The following is a 27,338-nucleotide window of genomic DNA, read 5'->3' as shown; positions in this document are numbered from 1 at the left end:
TTTTTACCTGTGCTTAATAATGTTAAGCAGTGATAAGAGGCTATATAAATCTATACAAGTATAATCAATGTTTATATACATATGCAAACAAATACATTATTTCATATTTAAATATAAAATAAAACCACTTAGCAGATTTCTGCTGAAAATTTTCAAATGTGAATCTTAAGACTGGTGTACAGCTAAGCATATGATTTTCTCTATAAAGATAGGGATTTTTCTAATATGAAAGTACAGTTAGATTCATAAAGCAGTGACATTGCATGCAATCTTCAATTAATGATGCTGTTAAGCCTTTCATCTTTTAAAAAGAATGAATACAAAACACCAATCCCACTAAAGAGAAAGAAAAAGAGTATATTTTGTTTTACATAATGTAGCCTATTCTTATATGAGCTTCTTTGGTTTTTTTTTTTCCAGTTATGTTCTTATCTGATAATGAAAGTTTCAATCCATCTCTGTGGGAGGAACAGAGGAAACAGCGTGCTCAGGTGGCATTTGAATGTGATGAAGACAAAGATGAGAGAGAGGCACCACCTCGGGTTAGTAGTAAATTTATTTTTGCATACATGGTGCTTCCCTCCCTCTTACTTCCACGCTTAATCTCAGCCTTTTCCTTACTTTGGTTATGGGTTTCACTCTGCTGAATAAATCAAGTCATCAGTTTAAGAGTATCTAGCAGGATTAACCATTATAGTTTGGATTTTTTTGTTGTGTTTGCTTTTAGTTTTGGTGTTATTTGGCCAGATCATTTATTTGGCCAGATCATTTTCAACAGGGCACAAGGGAAGAGCTCAAGCTGATACTTAGTAGTGTAGGGCCTAACTAGGATGCTACCTGAGTAATAGTGCTGTGGAAAACAAGTAGGGAAACCATGATAAATCTTGATTTTAAGTGAATTATAGTTGTCTTAATCCTTGCTTGGAATAATTGGACATGCTGGGGGAAAGGGAGTGAAAGTATTCATAATCTTGCTTGGTTGTATAATCTTATGTGTGCCTCAGTGCCGGCAGACTTGAGTATCAAGGTATTCTAGAGTACTCAGTGTTGTGGCCTAATTAATTATTTGTTTTAAAGCTTACATTTTAGTTCTGACATTTAAATAAGTGTAGAACCTTATTGCCTTTTTTTACACAGGAGGGCAATCTGAAGAGATACCCAACTCCATATCCTGATGAACTGAAGAATATGGTCAAAACAGTCCAGACAATTGTACATAGACTAAAGGATGAAGAATCAACTGAAGATAGTGCCAAGGAGTCAAAACGAGAAGTCCAGGCAGTTTCTGTAAAAGATGTGGGGGTAAAGGTTAGAGATTACATTATCTTCTGGTTTTGCAAGAAATTCCAAAGACTAAATTGTCATTGATTCCTTTTAATTCTCTTCTCCCTTCCCTCTGACGCTTTAGAAAGAAAAATTGTCAGATTACAGAACCAGTTTACCTTTTCCCCTCCTAAGGAGATCTGTAACAAACATCTGGTTTGAAGTAGCAGTCTGACTCCTGCACTAAGAACAAGAAAAGTGACCTAATTCTCAGACACATACAAATTGTGGATGTGCTGCCTTCTTTGGTTTCTGGAGGATGGCATCTCTGATCCTCTTTCATCTGCAGACTTCACAATGAAATTTGGATAATCTTGAAGTTTTTTGGTGCTCATGGCTGAAAGCTTTGTGTGGTAACAAGCAGTAATAGTAGATTGGTGAAAGTGTCCCAAGTCTCTTAAGAGCTTGATGCAGCATGGTAGAAGATAGGACTACTTTTTGGTGCTCACATAGAATCACTGCAGGTATTGGCCTGTTTTTTTCATATGACTTACACATATTGAAATATAATGGTATATATCGACACCAGTAAGGATAAGAGTCAGACTGACTGACACAGCGTAGAGACTGTACCTTAGTTATCTATGGTGTTTTCTTAGCATTTTATACCGGGTGCATTCTGTTCTTTACAATTTCAGAGCTCAGATTTTTCCATTCCATATTTTCCCAAAATATATAATGCTGGGTCTGTATGTTGCTAAAAAGGTTTCAGGATGCTTTCTCTGCTAAACGCTTAATTTTGTAGACCTCAGAAGTTGGTTCAATAAAGAACAAAGCTGATGAGAGAAAGCAATATTCAGCAGGAAGCTCTGTGCAGAAGCCTAGTGAACCAGAAGCTGAGCACAGCACTGCAAATTCACAGATGACTGCACTTGTTAAAACCTTGCAGAACACGAAAACAACTGTCAACCATGAGGACATGCTTGAGGTATGGTATTGCTATGAGCATTGTAGGAGTTAGAAATTCTGCTGGTGTTGTACTGAATTTGTTCTTCTGGGAGATGAAAATTTCTGTTGACAATAGAAGAAAATTGCCCTCCATAAATGTTGTAAATTCAGACAGTTTTCAATACAGTACTTTTCTTGCTTCAGATTATATTAAGTAAAAGTTGAAACAGCTAATAAAAAGTTCATAATAAAGCATGCATGCATTTAAAGAAAAATAATGCAAACTCAGTTAAAGCTTGATATACACTGTGAAAAGACTCATACTTCTGTAGAATTCTCTAGTTGTTTGACTGTCAGTACTTCACTAAATAATCACTTTTAAATATTGCTAAAATGAGGAAATGTCAGTAACAATAAAATGTTTGTGTCCAAGTTATTATGCACATGCATTTCAAATGAAAAGTGGAAAGGGATTTTAAAAATATTTACTCCTCTGTATTTACTAGTAAGCTGTCAGGAATATTACTTGGAATATACTTAGTATGGTCTTTCCCTTACAGTGAAGGATTTTAAACTTCTCAACTTTGGATCTCTGTATCAAACACCATGAATTTATATATTTAGAAAATTTTGGGATTGATTACAAATTTTGGAAGTAGTCATTCACTCAGTTCACAGTCACAACCTCTGAAGTACTTTTTTCATAATTTCACAAGTGATTTTTTTTTTGCCTGTGTGGTGTAAGCCGTGGAATGTGCCTATATCATACAGTGAAAAGACTTGAGTTACAGGCAGTAGTGGCTGTCACTGGCTACTTCCCCACTAGTATGTTCCTGCTTCTACATTCTTCCTGAAAATACTGGTATTGACATTTTTTCTTTAATTTTAAAATGTGATTTCAGAAGATCATAACAGTTGTCTAATGATAGTAATTCTTTGTTGCTGTAGTAAGTATACGAGTCTGGTACAGTGATACCCTTGTTTGAATGTATTTCCTTATTTCCTGCTGGTAACACTGTTGCAGAATCCAGATAGCTAAACTTTGCCTGTGTGTAAGCTTTTCATTTCGACATTGATTACACTTATATGTCACATCCAAGAGGAAGGGCATGTGGTTGATATAGTGAACAGGTTGGTTGTTTGGATTTTAGAGAAAAGCCGATGGATTTTTATTTTTTATTTTTAATTAGGACTGATGTAGCTTGTTTTTTAGGTCTCAGTCAAGTTTGTCCTTCCTGCAGACATAAGAACTGGCCAGATATTTGGTATCATGAGATGATGCTCCAATAGGTTCCATGCATTAAGTGTTCCAAAACAGTAAGAAAAGAGAATATTGGTAGGCTTTCTTCGCAATTTGTAACATGGATTTTGTAGCAGGAAGCATGTTTACTAGAAAGAAATTTCTGCTTTGAGGAAAGGTTTGTTGGGGATTTGTTTTTTCAAAATATTACTGAAAACAATTGAGTTTTGAAGATAAGTTATTATTGGGCTAGCAGTAGGATATTACAGTAGGAAGTGAATCGTGGCTCCTCTTGCAGCAGCTTTGTCTATTAATCTCTCTCGTAAGTGCACTGAGTTCCATTTTTTGGTTCAGAACTAGTGAGTACTAGCTTAAATGTGTTCAGTATTGCTTTTTGTCTGCCATTGCTCTTGAAGTTAAGTAACTTCTTTTCCTTTTGGAATTTACCCCTGGCAAGCTACCTTTACTCTGTTTCTGTTAGCTAGATTAGGCAAACCAAGCTCCTTCAGTTTTTTCTCACAGTGTATGTCTCCATTCCTAGGATTGACTTGGTCATGGCTACTTTATAGCTCTCTTTTTTAAAACCAGTACCCAGCTGGTCAGTCTGCAGTGTTTGCTGGTTCAGTGATCACTTTGTGACTTGGACTCAACTGGATGTTCTCTCCAGTCCTAGAATGAAGACTTCATCTGCTTGTTCCAAGAGTGTCACCCACAGAGTTCAGCAGTGACAATGCAAGTCTGAAAGTGCTGCTTCTTAAAGATAATTCAGTTGACTTGCACTACAGATATGCTACAGAGTTGTTTTGCTTTGCCTGTGTTATGTGCATAATTTATCTTTTTACCCCTTTATAGTTTAGTGAGTGATAGTTTAGCATTTACTCGCCTTTGAAGTGCTCTTCAAAATAGATAGCATAATGCTGTTTTTCCTTTAGCAGGAGTCAGAAGAACTCTCCTCTGATGAAGAGATGAAAATCGCAGAAATGCGACCACCACTGATAGAAACCTCCATAAACCAACCAAAGGTGGTAGCCCTAAGCAACAGCAAAAAAGGTAAGATACCATAAAAAGCATTGAAAGTGTTTTGTGATTTTGATAATTTCTTAACTCAAATAAATGTTGTTAGCTTTTCAAATTAAATTAAGTAAAAGTAGGCTTAATTTTTATATTTTAAAAGAAAGATTTTCCTAGCTAAGCAATGAAAGGGGGGAAAATTGCATATACTGGAATACATTTCTTGATTCTTGTAGTTTAAATCAGGCAGGAAGAGAAGGGGTGTATGTTTTGGGCGTTTTAGAGCTTGAACACACTCCTGATGTCCTTAAGAAAAGGATTGCAGACAGTGGTATTTATATTAGAAATATTCTTTATCTCTCCCTTCACCCAGATTTTGTGAATCCTTGCTGCGATAGGCAGATGCTATAACTGCTGCTATAGGCAGCAGTATCACTTATTTAAATTTCTCTACAGAAGCTGTGCTCTCTTCCTAAAGTTTAAGAATAATCCTTTCTTGTAAAAACTTTCTCCAGAGTTATTTCACTCTTTTATTTTTCTTTGCTCCTCTAGCCTGAAAATTCTGAATCTGTTTTTTTTACTAGCTAAATTTTACATTCTCTGAAATAGACATTTGGTCTGGGTAATCATTTCCTTAAGAGTAAGAAATGGCCTAGGATTCAGAGAAAACTTGATATAGAAAGAAGATAGGAAATAATATTTTGAATATATGATATCCAAGTCTAGTACTTCCAGGACAAAAGGCTTTTCTGGACATTAGATGTAAAAAGGTGAGATTTGATGAGGAAATCCACATGGTGGAAGCAGGAAGAGTCTGCTGAGGATCACATACAGATGAAAAGGTGGACATCCAATGCTTGGATTTTTTTGTCTGACTAAAGTACCAGGTCAAAACTTCTTTCTTGTCCCTGAAGACAGGCATTAGTTCCACAAAATATATGCTTTTGGCATCTGTAACTGCCTTGAAGCAAAAATTTAAATGTATTTGCTTCTACACTCATGTCAGAATCCCAGCTGCCTTGAATTCCCCCAGAGAAATTATTTTTATACGAATGTAGTATGTAACTATGCATACATTATGCAAGAATCAATGTGCACAGGGGTAAATTACTCTGAAAATGTTGTCCTAAGGGATCTGCTAAGCATGGGAATGCATTGATTTCAAAATCTGCATAAGAACATTTTTCATTGCTGATTTTTTACTTTACCTAAAAAGCTATACAGAGCTTATCCAGTGATCTAGATAGTTCCAGAGGAAACAGTTGGTCTAGTAAATAGCTTTAATAATGATAGAATATTTAAAATCGGGAATGGTGTACCCTTTCAAAATACTGCACGTGAAGCAGTGTGCTTTGTTTTCTTAGAAGCCAGTAGACTCATGTAATGGACAATTCTGAAATCCATATGAAATATGATTTGGTAGATATTTTAAGGGAGTATTCAGTAATATAGAACTCATGTATGACAAGGGAAATGGAAATAAAGCAAGAATTTAGATTTAATTAGCAGATAAGGCCTGTTTACATTAGGCCAAATATTTTTAAAAATAGGAACTATTTCCAACAGTATTTTGTAGGTTTAAATGAACTTTGCAAAGATGTTAGCTTACATTTTAGTTTCTGGTCATACGAATTACTGAAGAACAAGAGGCAGCTTCTAAATACTATACATACATATATGAAATTACTGTTAATAAGATCTGTGTATCTAACGAAATTGACACATTTTTATTTCAGATGATTCAAAAGATACTGATTCCTTATCAGATGAAGCTACCCACAATAGTAATCAGAATAACAGCAACTGTTCCTCTCCTTCTCGAATGTCAGATTCTGTTTCCTTAAATACTGACAGTAGCCAAGATATTTCTCTCTGTTCTCCTGACAAAGAAACACATGCTGCTGTTCTATCCAAAATCAGGTTTGTAAGATACTGTGGATCACTAAGAAAATACATAAGAAAAATGTTACTTAATATTTTATACGGTGCTCCTTCCTTTAATTCATTCATTTATCATTCATTAAATATTTAAAATATCAGCGTTTGATAATAGGGTTAATAATGTTCTCTTAAGGCTAATAAAGTTCTCGAAAAAAAAACTTTCAGAGACTAGCTTTAGTATACAATATGTGGGTATACAATACATATTATAATAATATTATATATACATATAATAATAATAATAGGGTATAATAATTTTATATTTTTAAGTTTTTATCCCTACAAAATACATCAGTATGCTGTTTAAAAAGCTCTGTGTTTTTATTTGCTTAATTTTGAAATTCAGTTTGATTGCTGACATGACTATTAAAGGTTCTTAAAAACTTACAAAGAATTACAGTTGTTACTCTTCTATGAGTTTTAGTTTAAAAGTACCATTTTTCATAAAAACTGCTAATACAAACAGGAAGATTGTCCAAAATGGAAACTAAAATAAATTAACAAAAAACGTAAGTTGTTATCACTTTGTACTTGAACCTTTTGAACTGTTTTTAATTATTCTTGTTGAATTTAAACAAACTCCTGAAGCCACGTGATGTAAAAACATTTCCCAAATGAGCTCTCTATATTCTGTTTCTTCAATACAAGATAGCAAATCGCAAATCTGTTTCTTTGTCCTGTTTTGTATGCCCAGCATGATTGCATATTAATGGTAACTTTTTTTTCTAAAATGATACTTAGAGAAATACATTAATTCTTAGGAGAACTTCTTTTTTTTCTTCCAGGCAAGAAGATGAAAATTTGAATAATCTCTTGCAAAATGGAGGAGAATTGAGTATTACTGTGGAAGAAAAACTAAATGTGCAAGAGAAGGTTACAAATTTGTCTGAATATGAATTGAGCATTGAAGAAAGATTAGGCCTAATAGGAAAAGGTGTTGATCTAAGCACTCCTATGGAGGAGTCTCACAAATTAGACCAAATAAACATGAATATCAATAAACTTGTTAGTGAAGAGGTAGTACCAGTTCCTGTAGAAAAGTTAGAAACACAGAAAATTGTTTCAGTAATGGGATTTTTGAATAAGAACGCAAAAGAAGAAAGTGAGCACTTGGAAAATGGAAATAAACATCAAGTAAATAAAGTAAACGGACTTCCTGAGGAAACAGTACAGTCTCCCAGTAAAGAAAAACTAGCAAAAAGCACTACAGTTGATGGGGATTCTGCTGAGCTATCTGTTTCTAGAAGCACTGAAGATTTGTCCCCACAGAGAGGTGGTCCTGTGATGAAATCTCACAGCATCACAAGTATGGACAACGGTGGGCTGAAAATCTATGATGCTGTAAATGAGAATGGATCTCAACAACCAAACTTGGTGGTAAAATCAGGATCTGATACTGCAGATGGAAAAAACATAGTCCGAAGTAAATCTGCTACTCTCCTCTATGATCAGCCTTTACAGGTTTTTCCTGGGTCATCGTCATCATCTGATTTAGTATCTTCTACAAAAACGGTGTTCAAGTTTGACTCAAATCACAATCCTGAAGGTGCTAATTTAGTGAGGGGATCAGTGACAGGCGGTGCACAGATGCTCTCTGCTCCCCAATATAATATTCAGTACAGCAGCAGTGCAGCAGCAAAAGATGCCTTGTGGCCCCAGAAACAAAACACCCAAGCAGAACAGGGCACTTTACCTCATTCACGTCTGCTTAGGTCTGACAGTACAGAAACTCCCAGTTACGTAAAGCATTCTGGCAACATGAATTTCTCCAATCATAACAATGTCCGGGCCAGCGCTGTGTACAGCACTCACCAGCGGATGGCTGGGAGACACACAGATCTGTGGGCTGTTCCACCAGGTGACAGACTGCTCCCAGGAGCCACCAGGCACACTCTTCAAAGGCAGAGCAGTGTATCTTCTACAGCTTCCATAAATATTGGGGATAGTGGACCTTCAAGACGAGCTCAAGTTCCTGAAGGGGACTACTTAACATACAGAGATTTGCATTCAATGGGAAGAGCTGCAGCAGTAATGTCGGGACAGCAGAGGCCTCTCTCTGCTCGGACATACAGCATTGATGGTCCCAACGTGAGCCGGCCGCAGAGCGCGCGGCCCTCGGTGAGCGAGATACCAGAAAGAACTATGTCAGTCAGTGACTTCAATTACTCGCGGACTAGCCCCTCCAAGAGATCCAACCCAAGGGTTAACTCCGAGCACTCACTGTTAGACCCTGCAGGAAAAACTAAAGTCCCTCATGACTGGAGGGAACAGGTGCTGCGACATATTGAGGCGAAAAAGCTAGAAAAGGTAAAAATAATAATTCTCTTTTTTTTTCCTACTTTCCTGTTACCTAGATATGGAATAAGGTAAATACTGTTTTGAACAGCTTTTAATTACTATTGAAAATCTAACTTTGATCCTGCTTTAAAAAGGATAAATGTGTTTGTGATGAATAGCTGAGAAACACTCAGGTGGTAGACTGAACTAAATGAACTTTTCCCCCAAAGAAAAAAGAAAAGTGCTGTTATTTTTACATCATACTTGCCAGCCGGATTACTTTTGAATACATTAAATAATGTATTACAAACCTGCTGGACTGCAAGGCCAGCTCTTTTAAGGTAATTTTTAAGGTAAATTTTATTGTAGCTTTGTATTCACAATTTACTAAAATGCTCCCTTACACTTCTTGATCTTTCTGTTCTGCCTTTTTTTCACCCTATTTCTTCTCTATAAGAACAAAGAAAAAGAAAATCAGTAAATTCTGTTTAGAAGTATAGGTCTGCAGCTTTAGTTTCTGAGGAATTCAAAAGCTGTAATTATCATGTATTTGCCTCCAAGCCAGTTATCTTTTGAAGTTGGGTATCTGACAGATTGTTGAATGAATATTTATTGCTTGCTGTGAGATGAGAACACTTAAAAATCTTGTTCATTTCAGAAATATCACAGTAGGTTTTGATATAAGTAGAGATGATGAACAGGATTCTTTATGTACTGTAAATGCCATCAAGAATTTCAGCTGATAAGTACAGCTGAACAATTACGTATCTTCAAAGAATGTAAGTAGAGCCTGGAAGAGAGTATAATCTGTGTTGTCCTGCTAACCCAGTTGAAAATATCATCACTAAAAATGGCTTGAACGTCATTTAGCCAGATCATGTTTCTTTGGAAGAGAATTGAGTAAAGTATCCAAATTACATTTTGATTGTGCCAGCCAGATGTATTTTGTTTTGCAGTCTATTTTCTAAGAACATAGTTTGCTTTATAATTATTATGGTAAATACTTGAATATCTGTGATGGCTAGAGAAATTTAATTGGAGATGGTTGGAGAAATTACTTTTAACTATGATTTTTCTTCAGAAATCCCAGTATTCGGGGGGAGGTGTTTGCTTTTTGTTTTTTGGGGGATTTTTTGGTTGCATTTTTTGTTTCGAATTGCATAAATTTTGGTGACAGAAGAGGATGGGTTTTGTTTTTTATAGACACCTGCACAAAAGCTGTACATATTCTTCTGATCCGTGTGGTCACCCGCAGTAGGACGTGTCTTAGGGGTAGTACTGTGCTGTTGTGTGGGGAACCCTTGTCCCACAGGAGGGTCACTAATCTCACTATGTTCCAACTCTAATAAAACATGCATTCCCTCATTTTCCATTCTCCTGGATGGATGTATCAAATGTTACATGAAGTGACAAGAGAAGCAAAAAGACCAGCAATCCTTGAGTACAGAGGGAAGCAGAGCTTCAGTGCTCTGCTAGTGCAGTTTGTCTATAGCTTGTTCAGTTCACTGGCATGTTAGGAACTGTGTTTAATGCAGCAGTGATACCTGTTTGGTTCTGCAGCAGTGTAGTCACCTTTACTTAAATGGCATTGACTGCCTGACTTAATTCCCTTTATATCTGACAATACTTTTCATTATGCTTTATATGTAAACTATTTTTTCCTACCAGACTGATGTGGAATAGCTGCTATTGAGATGTTAGCTGTGCATTTCATTTAACAGATCTTTTAAGTCTGTTTTTTTGTATTTCTTTTGTACTGGCCTTGAAGTTTTTTTAAAATAGCGTTAACAATCTGAGACTTACTTATGGATTTAAAGTGAATGTGTATATTGAATTGTCTACTTTATATTCTTTAGGGTATAAGTGACTTAAAAAGAGAAATCTGAATTTTGAGAAATATCAATACGATCCTGTATGGCAGCTGGCAGATCTGATAATGTGGAAATTTTAGCAGTCAACTGAATATTTCTTAGTTCTTTTTAAATAATGGTTTTGTTATTTCTGTTTGTAATTAAATATTAGCCAAGTGGTTAGGATGCTTTATCTATAAAACAGATTTCTGAAATATTTTGAAATCTGAAAAAAATCCAGGAATTAAGAGAACTCATTTAAGGAACAAGTTGAATTACAGAGCTTGTTTAAGGAACGTTTATTGGAAACTACTTTGACAAAACTTTCATGGATTTAAAATGGCACTTTTTTTTAAAACATAGGATGCAACACTGAAAAAAACACATATACAAAATTAAGCATTGTAATGAATATTTAATACCTATTTTCTTGACCATTATGGATTAACAGTACTACTACTTTTGCTATGACTCTACTGTTATTGAACTTAATCATGTTTATAATTTCTATCCTTAAAGATAGAAATGCTTATTAGGAAGGAGTGTGTACTGGGCTTTTGGGGATTGGTTTTGTTGGTTGTTGGTTTGTTTGGTTCTTTTCTTTTTTTAAGCTTCTGAAAGACATGTATTTTTATAACATTTAGCAACTGAAGAGAGAGGGAGGAGTGAACCCACTTAAATTTGTCCAACAGTGTCTACTTGTTGGGCAAATGGAGAAACTAGTTTGTTATTTATTAGCCTTTTTTACCTGATATAGGTAGGAAAGACTTTTAGGAGTTTAATTTGCATAAGCAAAAATACAAACTAGTTCTAAGTCTAACAAAAATGATTAACAATGGTTTCCAGCCAAATAGCTAGCATTTGTAATAAGCTTTACCTTTAATAAGCTGTAAGGGTTGTGGTATGGGCCATTCATTTAGGAGTTGAACTTGATGATCCTTATGGGTCTCTTCAAACTCAGAACATTGTGTGTTTCTGTGAAATGTAGAGAATAATTAAAATTACCCATCTGAGTGAATGAAGGTGTAAACAGTTCATGAGACCATTTGTAAATAGAAATTCTGCATATATTAGAAGAAACAATTTGCTTACCTGATGCATAGCATATTTTATTGGGGGATACAGGAGCTTATTTAAATGTCAAACTGCTCTCTAGTGGCTGTATACATAAGATGTTGGAAAACATGCAGTCAATTTGGCCCCACCCCAACCTTGTAAATTTAATGCAGAGTTTTAAAAACAGTAATATTTTTTAGCATATTTTCCTTTTTGAGTATGACATACCCCTTTTACTACTTAGTATGTTACAATAGACTCTTTACAGTACTCCTGTTGGCTTTTATTTAGGAACTGAAACTAAAATTTCACCTGTGTAAAAACACTAGTGTCACACGTTTGTGATAGAGGAGTTTCTCATCCATAAATTGCAATAAGAAGTATCTGCAACAGTTGCCTGCAAGTATCTATTACATTATCTTGCTGAGCATACAAAATTAGTTACGGAGTATGATTGTCCTTCCGTTGCATATGTATATTTTCCTTTTTTGTTGCAGATCACGTGGGAGTTCATTAGATGTGTGTTTGCTTTCAATTCTAATTTCATCTGAAATTAAATCCTTTGTTTTTTATCTACCTTATGTACCACTTACCCAATCTGCAGATTATCAAAAATGCATTCAGAGGAGCGATCATAATTTAATTCTTACTTTTTTTTCTTAGAGTTGTCAGTCTACAGTGCCTTATTAAAAGAAAAATGTCTAATTGTTTCAGTACTGATATACAATTGCAGTTTTAATTAAAGTTTGAAACTTTTTCTTCAACACATTTTTATGCCACATACTTAACATGCAAAAATATTTTAATTGATATGACCTCAGATTTTCTCCCTAATTAAACTTGCTTCAGTGTGTCAAAGACAGGGACTTCAGTGGGTCTGTACATACATAAAATAAAACACTTAAGTGTTCATAAGATCATAACCTGAAGAATATTTTTACATAATTAAAGATCCTAATAAATTAAAGTCTTATCTCTTTAGTACTTGTTAGTTTTACCTTTTGATTTTGTATATATTTATTATTTTTTCCTTTTTAATGGACATCTGAACCGTCAATGTGTTATAATGATATTTTGTGCAGTTCAGAAGTCAAACCACCATGCTTTAAAAGGAATAAAATTCTTGTGCGTTTGGTATGTAAACATCAAAAGTTCTCAATCTGCAAACATTTTCTGACAGAGGAATTTAAATTATGTGTAGTTTTTCCATATGTAACTCTTCAGTAAGAAGAGTCTGTTATGTGGATAGTGGGAATGAAAACTGAAGGGATTTCTTGACACTTAATATTGTCTCAAAGAATGATGTATGTCCACCTTCACCCTGCAGTTGATTCTAGATAATGTTAAATAAATCAATAAATAAAAAAGACTAATACTTAGGTTTAACAGTTACATTACCAGTTCAGGATGTTTCAAGATAAGTAGAATGTATAGTCTTGTTCCCTGCAGGTATTGGAATTATTAGTTCCTCTTCTATGCCCAAATTTCATGAATTGTCATGACAGTCTTAAAATTACAATATTATTCCATATAAATTCTCATCAATAAATTCCACTACTTATTTTCTTGCACCTAAGTAAATGCATTAAGGCATTTCAATTCCCACATCACACCCTTTTGGAGTCTGAAATATTAATTATTTTGTAAGCTGCAAAAGAGAGAACACATTCCAGCTTTTATAATTTAAAAAAAGATACGTAAACCCCAGAATTATGCTACTAGCTGCCTTCATCTAAACTGATTCCATTAGAGGCTGATTTGATTACAAATTGGAATTATTATGATGAACATACTGATTATTACTTTGTACATAGCAATTTTTTCTTGATGTCTTGTAGTTCCTGATATGGACTATTGATGGCTAAATAACAGCTTTCTAGTACAAATATATTAAATTAAATAGAAATATAAACTAAATCTATTAAATTATATATATATATATATATATATATATATATATATATATATATATATATAATATATCATTAAAGATATAATAAAAATATACTGAACCATGACATGTATATTTCTTAGTGTGTATCAGTTCAGAGTTACCGAAGTAATTATTTTCAAGCCTCAAATATTTGAATTAATATTTTGCAGGCCATTATGCCTTAAGACATGGTAGCAAGCCAGGTGACTGATGGAGTTGGTACTTAGAATTACCAATCGTACTTAGTGTAATATTTAGATAATGTATTTATTCCATATTCGGTTTCTAATAATTTGGAGTGAAAATCAGGAGGGCTACTGGCGTTTGCATATTCATATTTCAGAAAGTGTGTTCTCTGGTGCATCAGTCTTCAGGAATTTTTCTAGGCAATGTACAACCTTCATCATTCTCATATTGAGAAACAAAACAGGAATGCTGTTCACACTCCAAATGCCTCAGTTTCTCTTTTCCCAACTAGAAATAGGTAGAGGACAAATACTCTTGTTTTGTCCCTAGGAATTTCTTCTTGTGTTAAACTAAAACTTTCTTATGTGACCATGAAATTTTCAATAGTCTTTATTTTGTACTGTTAGTACAGCTTCTGGGTTTCTTCTAATTTAGTGTTGAGGTGCTGTGCTCATGTAGAAAAGGAGAGTAACGGTGTTTGCAGTGTTCTCAAGTCTTCCCTACATCAACTGCACAATCATTTTTTGTAATTTTGGAAAAAGTTCTTTCCAAGAAAGAAGATTTTAATAAACCCTTGAGAGTTCATACTTCTCAAATTATGTAGTCACCTTGAAACTCACTTAACTGAAATCTCAGTTCCCGATGTACAAGTTCATACCTCTGTAAATTTTAGGAAAGTTCTCTGTCTCTATTGCAGATCTTAAATCCAATCTTAGATTTTAAATCCAAATTTGCATTGTTACTTACCTATTTTGTCACATAGATTGTTGCTATTTAATGACCATCTGTTTGGCTCTGAGAATGAACCCAGTGGATCTAGGGGTCTTTACAGTACAATGGTCTGCTAGACACACTTTGAAGAGAGAACTTTTTAGTCCCACCATGCATTCCTTCTATTTTTATTAGTTTTTTTGCCACTTACAGAGGATGGAGAGATACAGGAGCCTCTGACAGCTTCCTGTAAGGATACTTCAAGGAAGTTTCTGTACTGGTGGGGCAAGAAAACCACCTGGTTAATAACAGACACTGCTATGAGAAGAGTAGTAAGAAGATTTGTTTGAGGCATTAAGAAGTTAAGAAAAATTGACTGTGGCATTTTTGCCTGGGTATTTAACCTGAAACTTAGAGGAGCAGTAAGCTCAGATCGAATGTTTAATAAATGTAGATTTAAATGCTAAGAACAGTCTTCTTCTCCCAAGAAAGGGAAAACATATGCAGACTTGTTTGGAAGCTTGAAAAATCCATTGGCTAGAGAAAAGGGAAGGTGTAAAAGAGAAACATGAAGAATTCTTACTCTGTCACTGAGACAGAGGTTATCCAAGAACTTTGGCCAAGATAAAACCAGTATAGTCAGTAAATACTGTTTTTCAAGGGAGTTTCCAATGACTGCACTACCAGAGCATCTGGGGAATATGAGTATGCAGAGGCATATGGCTTTGATTATTAAACTAGTTTAGTTTCACAAAATGAAGCTAGGATGAAAGACCAGATATTTGCCTAAGGATTAATGAGTATTTTCAGAATCATATTGGTATATATAGCCAATGTATTTATTCATGTTAGAATTGTTACAGCATCTTAGTCAATTATACCTATTTTGAACATTTCTTTCTTTAACTTGGAAAAATTAAAAGTTTACAGAAAACAACTTTGAATTTGCTGGGGTTTAATGCTTTGTGGTGTATCTTTTTCCTATAATAGGTCTTTTTCCATGGGGTTGTCACATTTTCAAGATAGCTTTGTTTTATTAATCAAGGTGGCCCATGGAAGATTTTCTGTTTCTTCCTTTGCACTGTCTCTTTATTTTGTTTTGTTCTTACAGCTACAAAAGACCATGGTGGCAAGATGGTAATGTCTCTTGCTTTCATTTTGTTATCCTTGCTAATATTGCAGGGGTCAGGTTTGCAAGATAATGAAGCTCAAACCCAAACCACTGTCACATCTGTCCCTGAGGTCACGATACCTCTTTGATTGCCCACAGTTGCACAGGGGTAGTCTCAGTTTCATTCAAGCCTCTTCCATTAAATGAGGCTTGTTTACATTCTTGAGTGAAGTATTACTGGAATGCACTGGATATTATCAGAGTGGTTATAGCAAGAAAATTCAGTCAGTCAAATCTCTGTGTAAATTTTTATTTGTACTTTACTAGTAGTGGGATGGGGGGGGATGAAACAAAATAGTAAGGGGTAATTGGACAGATTTCCACAGGTGTTTTACTTGACTACCAGATTATCTTCCTATAACATATTTGATATGTTGCAAATATAATGAAAACCTGAAAATTTTGGTAAGCACCTTTGTTGCTTTTTCAGACACATGAATTTTTCAATTACTTTATTTACATGTAATTCTGCATGTGAACTTCTGATTGCATGCTGATTTACAGTAAATAAAGGTAAATAGGGTCACTGAGTTGTGTTTATAATTATAGTGGTACTGTTCTTGCATGGTTTTATCTTGCATGACAATGGAATATGTTTGTATTACATGTATAACATGTCTTGTAGTTTATGCATGCTGCACTAATATCTGTGTTAAATCTGTCCCCTCTTTATTCAGAGCATGCTGTCTCGGTCCTTTAATTCCAATTATGCTGCAGTTAGCAGCTTTCACTATGGCAGCTCTAGGGATCTGCATGGCAGCCAGGGTAGTGTTGCCTTGAGTGTTGCAGACGGAAGAGGTTCTGGTGTGCACATTGTTCGAGTGAGTACCTACCTACAGGAGGCTATTGCATTATATAGAGGGGGAAAGAATAAACTGTAAGGGGGTCCTTAAATTGATATGGTTATCCTTTTACATATGCACAATGCTTTATTAAAAACAATATAATTTATATGCTGAAATTATTTTTAGGCATTAAATATTTTACCTTTGCTTCATATGCTGTAAACTTACTGCAGGGATTTTCAGTTTAATGTCATGAAGTTGAATTCTCTTGCTGGCTTTCTAGATGGTTGAACATGTGTAGAACTGTCTAGTTTCACTGTACCTTTGTGATCAAAAGATTACCATTCTGAATTTAACCTAGGCTGATAAGGTTTGAACAAAATCTTTCTATTCTTCTTCCTCCCCCAAAAGAAATTCTGATGATATAAACTGTAAGATACAGTAGGCATTCAAGAAAATTTATAGTCAGAAAATATGAGGAAATTAGCTTTTAAATAAGCACGCTGAGTGATGTGTGTCCCTAGTGAGCAGGATAAAATCAACAGAAGACTTGATTGAATCTTTGAATAGTTAGTTCTTGGGATTTGTTAATTCCTTTACTGCTGATAAAAGACACCTCTACAGTTGTGAGATTTGTAAATGTCAATCAATATTTTATGGGTGTATGTCTCGGTTAGTGAGATTTTCTGCATAAACAATGTCCTAGTTAAGTAAAAAAGATAAAGAATGATAAAGTCCTTAAAATGTTTTATCCTGACTTACTTTTGAGAATTTTTTAGTTTTAATTATATAAAGACGTTTGTCTTTACCATTTTGTTTTGTTTGAAGCATCCCCAGGCTTCTGCTCCAGGAGACCAATGCCAGGATGAAGTATTCATTTCAGGACAGCAGAATTACTCATCTGCCACACTTAGTCTCAAAGATGTTCCTCCAGACAGCATTAAAAAAGCAGCTGTACAGGTAGTTATCTGCATGACAACATGGATAGGACATAATTTGCTTTTATTAATCAGGCTATATTTTTTATTAGCAGTAGAAACTTATGTTGGGATAGCAGTTGGAACTAGGGCTTCTTTAAAATGTAATACACAGGCTTCAGAACTGGCATAAAAGAAACTGCATCCTCAACGAAACAGTTGACTGTATGAAGGAAGATGGTTCTTATTTTTCTTAAGTAGAAAGAAGAAAGAAGAAAGAAGAAACTTGCAACCAAACAAGTACTTGCAAGTAAAAACTGGAATATGGCAGATGATTTCAGAAAAGTAATAAAAAGCTGATTAAACCTTTTAAAGAACAAACTTGAAATCTGTTGTGATGAAATTGTAATGATAAACCAGAATTAGCAGGAGACACTCTGTATTCATCTCTAAGCACCATCTCTGGAAGTGGGTCTTACTACCATGAAACTAAATAGATTCTTGTAAATTTTTATGACGCAGAAGCTGATTTTATTCTTACACCTTCAGTAATTTCAGTTGCATTTCTACAGACAATGGGTTTTGGGAACTTGAACAGCTGGATACATTTTACCTATATTACCTCTGGCAACAAAAAAATGTTTTCCTGTCATATTTCAGGTTTTCAGAAAAGGCAATGGAAAATTATTATATTACGTATATATTAAATACATATTATATGTAAATAATCTGAAAATATACTATATACACACATTGTTTCTCAGAATCAGTCTGACATAAACTTAACAAAGCAGATTCTGATATGTGTCCATTCACATAGCATGGTTACAGGTTGAAATGTAAACACCTGTTACTTGTAATACTGAGAGGGTATTTTAATATCCCTGTATCCCACAACTAATGTGATAATGGTGGCAGGCCAATCTGTAACTCAAGTGCATAGCATTTTTGGAATCATACAGATGAATCAGTGACTAAGGTGGATAACAGCACAAGATGTATTGGCAAGGGGGTAAAAACACTAATCTCAACACAGCTTCACTAAGGAAACATTGCCACCTCCAGCATCATTCCTGGTAACATGATTGGAGAGCACTGTATGTCTTGACAATGTGTACCTCAGTACTGCTTGTCATCACTATACCTATCAATCAATTACATAAGCATTAAAAAAGAGTAACATTTCTTGACATTTGTTGGAAATACTGCAATTTTGGTATTAAAATCTTGAGCTTGGATGGGAACATGCTCAGGGAGTTTTGTGAAGTGGTCACCATAATATGCTTGTGGAAAGTGTAGTCTGCCAGCCTGGGATGAGGGGGCGGGGGGGATTTTTTTTTTTTTTTTAATTTTATTTTTTTATGATTTGTTGGAAATTGTTGCAAAATCTATGAATTTTTTTCAAGAAAAGTGCAGACTATAATGGTATGGATCAAATGTCCATACCATCAGTTGCACTACTGGAAAATAATATTTGAGGAAACTCAGTGAAAAAAACAGAGCTAAAAGCAAAGGCGGTATAATTTGTGCTAATAAATTAGTACTCATATTAAGTTTTTGTTTTTCAAATCGTTCAGTAGGTCAGGGATGATAACTATAAATAAAATGGATATAATTGTACATGATCCAGAAGAGTAGTTTTAGTAATGTTGCTGAAAATTAAGAGCAGTCACATATGAGAAATATTGAATTAATGAAGCAAGAACTGAGGATTGCTGTTCATAAAATGTATGACCCTGAGTATTCATGTGTTTTTTCAGATGCCTTTAACAAATGGACAAATGTGCCAGCCTCAGAGACTTCCAGCAAACTATAGCCAAGTCCATCATCTCCCTCCTCAATCATCAGTCGCAAGGCATCCATCTAGAGAGCAATTAATTGATTATCTGATGTTGAAAGTTGCCCACCAGCCTCCCTATACTCAGTCCCAGTGCTCTCCCAGACAAAGCCATGAGTTGGTAAAGCAAGAGGTAAGAGTAAAATCTATCTGGCACATACATCTGTCAGTCAGAGACATTGTTACATTGTTTTCATTATTATAATTTCTCTGTAGATGGTGACAGAAGCAATATAGGAATTTATCTCCAGCAAAATATCTAAGAGCAGTTTTATTCCTCTGATCACACATTCCTTCCAGTTTTTGTGGTAGAATTTTAACTGAATGCACCAGAAACTTTAACTTACATCTTTTTACTAGCTAAAAATTAATTTCGCAACTAAATTTATCTCAACTTCTTTACTTAGCTAGTAAATGAAGAAAACACAAAGCCAGAGTACAACTCCAAGTACTTTGCATCTGGAATGGTTAAAATGTTTAAAAAAAACCTGCAAGTGCAAAAATGTGTATACATAAGCAAAAATCCATAAAAATGATGGAGCAATCTGATGCATACCTGATAATTATCAGTTTTGTTTTTGGTAGACAGATGTGCACATTAAAAATTCTTATACCATTTAATGACTTGTTTTGTTGTGACGGCCTTCTTTCTATATTGTTTGAGTTTTTTTGAGAAAATCCTGATATCTTCATTTTTATTCTGTGCTAGAATGAGAATGTCCACTTCCTGTGTAAAATAAGTTTTTTATTCAGCTCTTCTAGCAAGAGAAAGAGGGTAGTCTTGGCTATGTACAACTTGCATCTAAGTAGTAATGAGGTTTGATTTTCAAAATTTATCTAGAGATAGCAAACAAAAAGGAGGAACAGATTATTTTGCATAAGCATGTATGTTTGCTGGGGGCATTAAAGTAACCTACATAATGTCAAAATATCTCTGAGTTTAAAGCCCATGTGAATTATGATTATAATAATATTGATACTGGAGTAAAACTTAGGTACAGTGTTACATGATGTTATATTGCAATCTTATGAGATAAAATACTCTTTGAACTGATTTTAATTTTTTTTTCATTTCAAAGTTTTTATTCAACTGAATCCTTTAGTTATAATTTCATTACAGTAGCTTTGAATATAGATTTTCAGCCAATTGATCTAACTTTTGTTGTAATTACTTAGATTCGAGTGAGAGTTGACAAGGATCCAGAACTTGGGTTTAGTATATCAGGAGGAGTTGGGGGGAGAGGAAATCCATTCAGACCAGAAGATGACGTAAGTATTCTATACTAATGCTTCTTGAAAACCTTCTGATCTATAATGTTTCTCTTGTTCCAAGGGGAGAAAAGAAAGCATATATATTTCCCAAACCACTACACTCCAGGACTGGAAGGGAGAAAATTGGAAAATTATGTGGAAAATCAAGGTTGTAGGTGGTCACACTTGAATGACAGTATAGATGATTATTCCAGATGAGTAGTTTTTGCAGTGGTTAACAGTTCTATTTATCAGTTAACAGGTTTGAGATAGTGAATTGTAGAATGTACAATTAGGAATCCTCTATAAAAGAGACAGTGACTTAGCCTACAGCTCTATTTCTGTAGTAAATAATTTGTCTTGATATATACATGTGCCAAATTAAACCAAGGTGGATCACAATTATCTTTAAAGATAATTTTAGATTTTTAACATCAGAAAAGGGAGGCAGTTTTAAAAGCCAGAGACCTGTAGAATAGCATGGTGTTTTCTTCTACTTAGGATGGAAAATTGAAAAAATGTTTTGAATTACATCTGTTTGTTGCTATTCTGTTATTAATAAAAAGTTGTCAAAAATATTTCCACATCTGTTTTTCAAGGGCATATTTGTAACCAGAGTGCAGCCAGATGGACCAGCATCTAAGCTGTTACAGCCAGGGGATAAAATAATTCAGGTAATATACTTAATGTAATTAATTACAATAATGACTTCATTATCTAGCCTATGTAATATACCAGTTTAATTTCAGTTTGCACCCAAGACAAGAATGTTTAATTTTTAGATAGATTACCTGTCTTTTCCGGATTTATTCTTTGGTATCTATTCCTGGTACATTCTGGCATGAAGGTTTTAATTTTCTGCCACCTAACACACCAGTAAGTGACTCAGACTGAAGCACGGTGTATAATTTTTTCAAATTCTGAACATTTTTCAGATGTCTGAAGACAAAAAAAAGTGACAAAATGTCATTTGAGATGGAACATGAGCATTTCATTAGGCTATACTATCATTCAGTTGTTGCATTTGTGGTCATTCACATGTGGTGTTGTGAACAATGAGTTGTCTCAACACAGCAGCTGCCCCTGACAGCCGCTCTCCACAGTTGCACTCTCCTGTTACATCCCTCTCCACGCTGCAGCTCCTGCCAGCCTTTGCTGCCTCTCCCCTGCTGGCAGAGCCCTGGCCAGAGCTGCCCCTTGACTGCCTGGTGAATGGCTGGTCACAGCATGCACCTCCTGGCTGCCCAGCTGCTGCTGGCCAGCCAGGTCAGACATTTCAGGAGCCAGGGCTTCTGGACTGCAAGCTATGTTGTTCCTTTCTCTAGGGAGTCTACACCTATCAGACCTTTTCTGTATCAGGTTTGAAGTTGTCTAATGAACTTGTAAGCTATTGGGGGAGGGGTCAGAGAAATGAGCAATATGTTCATAGAACCTTACTTTCTTAACCAAAATGGGCTAGTGGGACATTTGAACATTGTTGTAGCTACCCTTAAATTCCAGAGCTTGTTAAAAATAATTATTCATCATAATATTAAAATGTTGATAGAGTCGACTCTGCTGCATTTCAGTTTTCTAAAAACAGAACAAACAAAAAGCCAAAAACCAAACACCCGAACCCCCACTAGTATCTCAATTAAACCACAACATCCTGTGTTCTAAAACCAAGCCAAATCAAAAACTCTCCCTAAATCTTCAAATTAAAAATAAAGCCAAAAGGCACATGAGAAAACTGAACTGAGACTAAGTTCTTCCAGCTAAAAGATGGCTTGTTCATGAGCACAATAAATCTCTGCTTGTTTCTCATCACTGGGGTGAGAGAGGTCCTAGTTCTTTTACTGATGCAGGGATGGTGGCAACCTAACACCCAGAGTTACCTACACATACAGGAACAGGAAGCATGTTAAACCTTTGAAAAAACTGCTAGCACCTTTGTTACATATTCTGGAATCATACAGATGAATTTCTGTTTTAGTGGTTTATTCTTGTCTTTATAAATGCCATGCAGATGCAGACAAATCAAATTACTTAATGAAGGGTTTTTTTTTATGTTGGCACTGCTTGGGTTTTGCTTATTGTTTAAGAAGGAATTCCGTTTGAAAAAGAGCTCAAGAACAAGTTGCATTTCCATTCTTAGACAATTTCTCATAACAAAGAGTATTTTTTCATGTAACAGCACCTTCTTCTTAGCTGTGATAGTCCCAGTGATGATGTCATGACAGTTCCACTCTACTCAGACTTAATGTGGAGTTTTTTAATGAATATCATATTTTCCAAAGTGCCTTTGCTATGCTTGATTTTGCAATGTTCTCTGTAAAACATTCAATAGGCATGCATATTATATGTCTAATACATATTTCTAATAAAAATCTACTACATCACTAGTGACTAGATAATTGAAAGTAAGACTTAAGACTAGGCTAGGATTTTCTGTACAAATTATGATTTGGAAGGGTTGTTGTTGCCACTTTTTATGTTGTCCACATAAATCTTGCTCTGCAACTCTAGAAATATTTGAAAACCCCTGGTTTTCTAACCAAGGATTCAGCTGATAATAACAGTGACTGTTCAGTGATGGCATAAGAACTGTAACTTTCAAAATGTCACTGCTAAGGCACAGAGAGCACATGCAGTTCTCTGTCACCACATATGCAGCTCAGGGAAAAAGATAGGATGCACAGCAGTTGAAATGGACAAATTTGTCCTTTTGGAACATTTTGCTGACCAGGTTGAGCATGATCTTGCACTGGTACTCTCTGAGAAGTTGAGCTGTCTTTGTAGGCCACTTGGGCCTCTCTGTGTTTGCCAAGACAAACTTGTCCAAGAATAACAATATTGTTTAGAGTCACACACAAATGTAAGTTGGGAATTATCTCAGAGTCTAACACAAAAGAATTACTTGCAGTGCCATTAATGTTTTTGCCACAGGAGTCAATAGTTTTAATTTATCACAGATGCCATTTATAATATTCTGATAATTAAAATATGTCATTTGTAGTACATTTGGGGGTTTTTGGTGTGTCTGTATTACAGTTGATGAATTAGATGTCTGATGTTAATAGCTTAAAGTTCTGTTTTCTTTTGATAATTTGCAATATTCTTCCAAGGCTGTTATGGTAGTTTAGTTTTGTGTAGCATGCGGGTAAAAATTCAAGTAATCTGCAGTGTTTTATTCTGTGCATTCATGTAGAAACCTTAAGGCTTAAATAAATGTACATGAAATAATGAAACATCTTTTAGTAACATGGAATAAAAGAATGTCAATTTTCAATTTAAAATATTTCTTTTTAGGCTAATGGATACAGCTTCATCAATATTGATCATGGACAAGCAGTATCGCTGCTAAAGACTTTTCAGAATGCAGTGGAACTCATCATTGTGCGAGAAGTTTCTTCATAAGTACCGTGGATTGTGGGGATAAACCAACAGAATTCATTGAAGGACTATGGGGAAACTGAATATTTTGCATATTTTTATACATTCAAAGAACTCAAAAAAAATTATGATCAAAATTTGTACAGGAAATACTGAACTTGTGGTTAAAGGGGGAAAAACCACTGTAGAGAACATACAGGAAATAATTTTGGAAATGCGTATGGTGAATAAACTTCTTTTTAAGCATTATAGCAATTAATGGATCACTCCTCCAAGAACAAACCTGTGTTGTTTTTTTGTACAGATGCTAGGTTTATTTTTGGATAATTCATACACATTATTAAACTTTGTGCAAGGCTTTGTGAAGCCTCGGTTGTAGCCAATGGACAGATGGCAGGGCTGTCTGTCCTGTAGCTGTTTATTGCCTTTATTTTTATTCACCAGATATTAATGTGTTACGCTGAACCACTTCTGTAGATACGAACGGGGATATGAAGTGTTGGCTTTGCTATGTGCACATTGTATAGATGAATGGGTAGATGGAAGGTGGCGCTGGATGGACAGAATAAAGGTCAGGTGAAATAATTATCTGCTAACTAAATCTGGAATCAGGAGAGAAGAAAAAGTGTTTAGTTCCAGAGTGTACATCTACCAATAGAAAATGCAATAAAAGCTTATGGTTTTTTTTTAGGAAGACTGTAACTACAAATTTGTGATATTATACAGGATTTGTTCTTAATGTAGTCATTGAATATTCATTTGCCACATATGATTTATGTTTAGTTGTTTTATTGCATACATAATTTTTTCAACTGTACTGTGGAATTGTGCCCAGAGATTTTTCTCTGCTGTGGAAATCCCCAATTTTGTGGAAATGGTGATAATTTTATCTTTATAAAAAAGACTCCATTTTAAGCTGACAGATTTTAAAAATGAAACTGAAATGGCCAGTTTTTAAGATTGTTGCCTGTAATATAAATTTAAACATACACAAATGATGCAGGAAAGGTTATGAAAAACATCTCGATTTTGTTTGGCCTTTGCATTGCCTTGTTAATCAAAAAGGAAACCATACGCATGGAGCTAGGTAACCAAAGCAAGTTTGTGAAACTTTGAGCAGTGATGGAGAATTGCTGTGGTGAGATGGAGAGCAAAGGGAGGGTGGAACCCACCAGTCCGTAGTGAGGTTTCTTAAAGGGCTGTTCCTACAGGTAACATTAAATGTGAACTAGACACTTCAGAGTCATTAAAGGGTTTCTAATTACATTAATGTAATAGTGGTTTACCACAGGCTGCCTTTGTTCCTTATTACTGTGTAAAAGGTTCAATTATGCTTCTATTAATTTTGTTTACCAGAAACATTATCTTTCTCCTTTGTAATTGAATAGAGACTGCATAGTCTGCAGTGATAATTCATACACGGTTGTTACGGACCAGGGAAAAGTGCCATAGAAGACCGATAACTGTTTTTAATTAGGGCTAATAATTAGCCTGTCATTGGAGCAATATTCAATTATTGCAGTTCATTTTTAGTTACGTACAAGTTGGTAGTTTGGGAGAAATATAAGTGCTTTTTTCAACCCAAAAAGTTAATGCTTTTAATAAAGCTAGCAAAAACACCAGCTTCCTTTAGTTTTGGAACAATGAGCTGGAAGAGAAAGGAATTATACCTAGCTAGCAGTAATAAAAAGGCAGTACTTTTTTAATAAGTGAACTCCAATATTATTGCACTTCTTTCAAAGATGTTAACTATTGCTTATTGTACTGTGTATAGTTCTAATAATTTTAATTGAAACCCTTTAACAACTCTTTGTATATTTTAATTCTTTTTAGTTGATTTTCAGTAATATTTACCTAGAAAATGATTTTTTGATATATTAGCAGAAATGTGCTGTATTTTGATAAAATTCACTTATTTTCTGTGTGCTGTTAAAGAATGAGAAACATAGCTATATAATGGCAGGCTTCAGTGTTTAGTTGTTATTTAGTTTCTATTTTTTTATTGAAAATGCAAAATGTTCACATCACATGTTCATTACTTTTAATCATGTTATTTTTATCACACACTGCCTTTTAATGGGGATACATACAGACAAGTCCTAAATGACCTTGGTCTTCTATAAAACCTGTATCTTTGAGAAGGGAAAAGTCCAAAAAGCAGAACTGATTCTTTACTGATCTTGGACTGACTTTGTATACATTTTGCAGTACATTTAAATATATCACTGAGAAATTATACTGTATTGTATTTTGCTTTAATGGTAACAGAAGTTTTAAATGTTGTTGTGTCACTTAATTTTCAGATTTATGTATCACAGAAAAATTCTACCAAAAACTGTTCGGCTGGTAGAACTATATAAGTAGAGATTTATAGCAAGAAGTTTAGTACTTCTTGTGGAAATACTTGGCCAAAGCTTGTCTTCCGTCAGTTAGCAAATTAATCGTCTAATAAAACATGAATTATGCTGATTTTACTCACTAAATGTTTGAGTTTTCAGTGAATTGAAATGTGTTTGTTTTGTCAGTGTCAGTGTGAAGGTAAACATGTCAGACTAAATGATTTTGTGGGGAGTGGGAGAAAGATGTCTCCTGATCTAGTCCAGCCAGGATTCAAAAGGACAGACAGTATCAGCACTTTTCAGTTTGAATGCATTTGTAAACTACATTTTGAATAGAATAAAATCCATCAGCAACCTGAGTTACTCAGCATGGCAGTGAATTGATGCAAACTGTGTTAATTCTTAATAGTTCATTAAAGAATCAGTTCAACTGATGTAATGAAAAGATGAAGTCTCCCACGTATTTATTATGTAAATAGTTTTTTTTAGTTTCTTTTTTGAATGAATTTTAAAACGTGTATATACTTGAGAGCATTCTATGAACACAGACATAGCAATAAGCAACACACAGAATCAAACATTCATTATTATTTTGGTTTTGTTTAGAAATACTCCCTTGTCAACAGCAATGTAATGTTTCTATTGATCAGCATTTATTCAACATTCCAAATTTTTGTATATAAGAAGACTGTTTCTGAGGTAACACATGGAGAATAGATAATAAACTAATGCTCTTTAAAGCTGTGTGAAATTGACTTATTTAAGTTTAGGAAATTCTCCATAACACCATTTATTAATCTACAGTCTCTGTAGACCTCAGTACTCAATCAGTGTGCATTCGTAAAGTCTTGTTTTTGTTCATACATATCAGTGCCCATAGGTCTGTTCTAAGTGATTTCCTTGCAAAACTGGGTTCTTCACAACAAAGAAATGTTTTTGTGAATAACCCCATGGGGTACGTTAACCTTGCCTTGATGCCAAGTGCTCACCAAACTGCTCTATCACTCCCCCCTCTCACAGGAGAGAAAATAAGATGGAAAACAGCTCGTATGTTCAAACAAGGCAGTTTACTAAAGCACAAGAGAAAGTTTATATACATACAAGCAAAGAGAAAATAATTTTATCTACTTTTTATGAGCAATTGATGTCCAGCCACTTCCAGGAAGCAGGGCATCAGCATGGGTAGTGGTTGCTCTGGAAGGCAAAACTACAAATGCCCCACCTTCATCCTCCTCTCAGTTTTTCTGAGC

General features: G+C 34.7%; 1 protein-coding gene across 7 annotated transcripts in view; it reads left to right on the top strand.

Moving 5' to 3' along the window:
• Nucleotides 1–26,535, top strand: part of ERBIN (erbb2 interacting protein) — a 115,955-nt gene extending 89,420 nt beyond the window's left edge. For 4 of the 7 annotated variants that reach the window (XM_021534393.2, XM_021534395.2, XM_021534398.2 and 1 more), the window contains 12 exons: nt 421–542; nt 1,138–1,308; nt 2,069–2,251; nt 4,384–4,501; nt 6,199–6,382; nt 7,189–8,710; nt 16,265–16,408; nt 17,201–17,332; nt 19,050–19,259; nt 20,303–20,395; nt 20,977–21,051; nt 23,666–26,535. In XM_021534393.2, the coding sequence (XP_021390068.2) occupies nt 421–542; nt 1,138–1,308; nt 2,069–2,251; nt 4,384–4,501; nt 6,199–6,382; nt 7,189–8,710; nt 16,265–16,408; nt 17,201–17,332; nt 19,050–19,259; nt 20,303–20,395; nt 20,977–21,051; nt 23,666–23,773 (3,062 nt within the window). In that variant the 3' untranslated portion in view covers nt 23,774–26,535. The remainder of the gene's footprint in view (nt 1–420; nt 543–1,137; nt 1,309–2,068; nt 2,252–4,383; nt 4,502–6,198; nt 6,383–7,188; nt 8,711–16,264; nt 16,409–17,200; nt 17,333–19,049; nt 19,260–20,302; nt 20,396–20,976; nt 21,052–23,665) is intronic. The other 3 variants (XM_021534396.2, XM_021534400.2, XM_021534399.2) reach the window with 3 other exon arrangements.
• Nucleotides 26,536–27,338: the final 803 nt, after the last annotated feature.

The sequence above is a fragment of the Lonchura striata genome, chromosome Z (assembly GCF_046129695.1).
Source record: "Lonchura striata isolate bLonStr1 chromosome Z, bLonStr1.mat, whole genome shotgun sequence".
In the NCBI taxonomy this organism is placed as follows: domain Eukaryota; kingdom Metazoa; phylum Chordata; class Aves; order Passeriformes; family Estrildidae; genus Lonchura; species Lonchura striata.
This window is presented reverse-complemented; position numbering and strand designations above follow the sequence as displayed.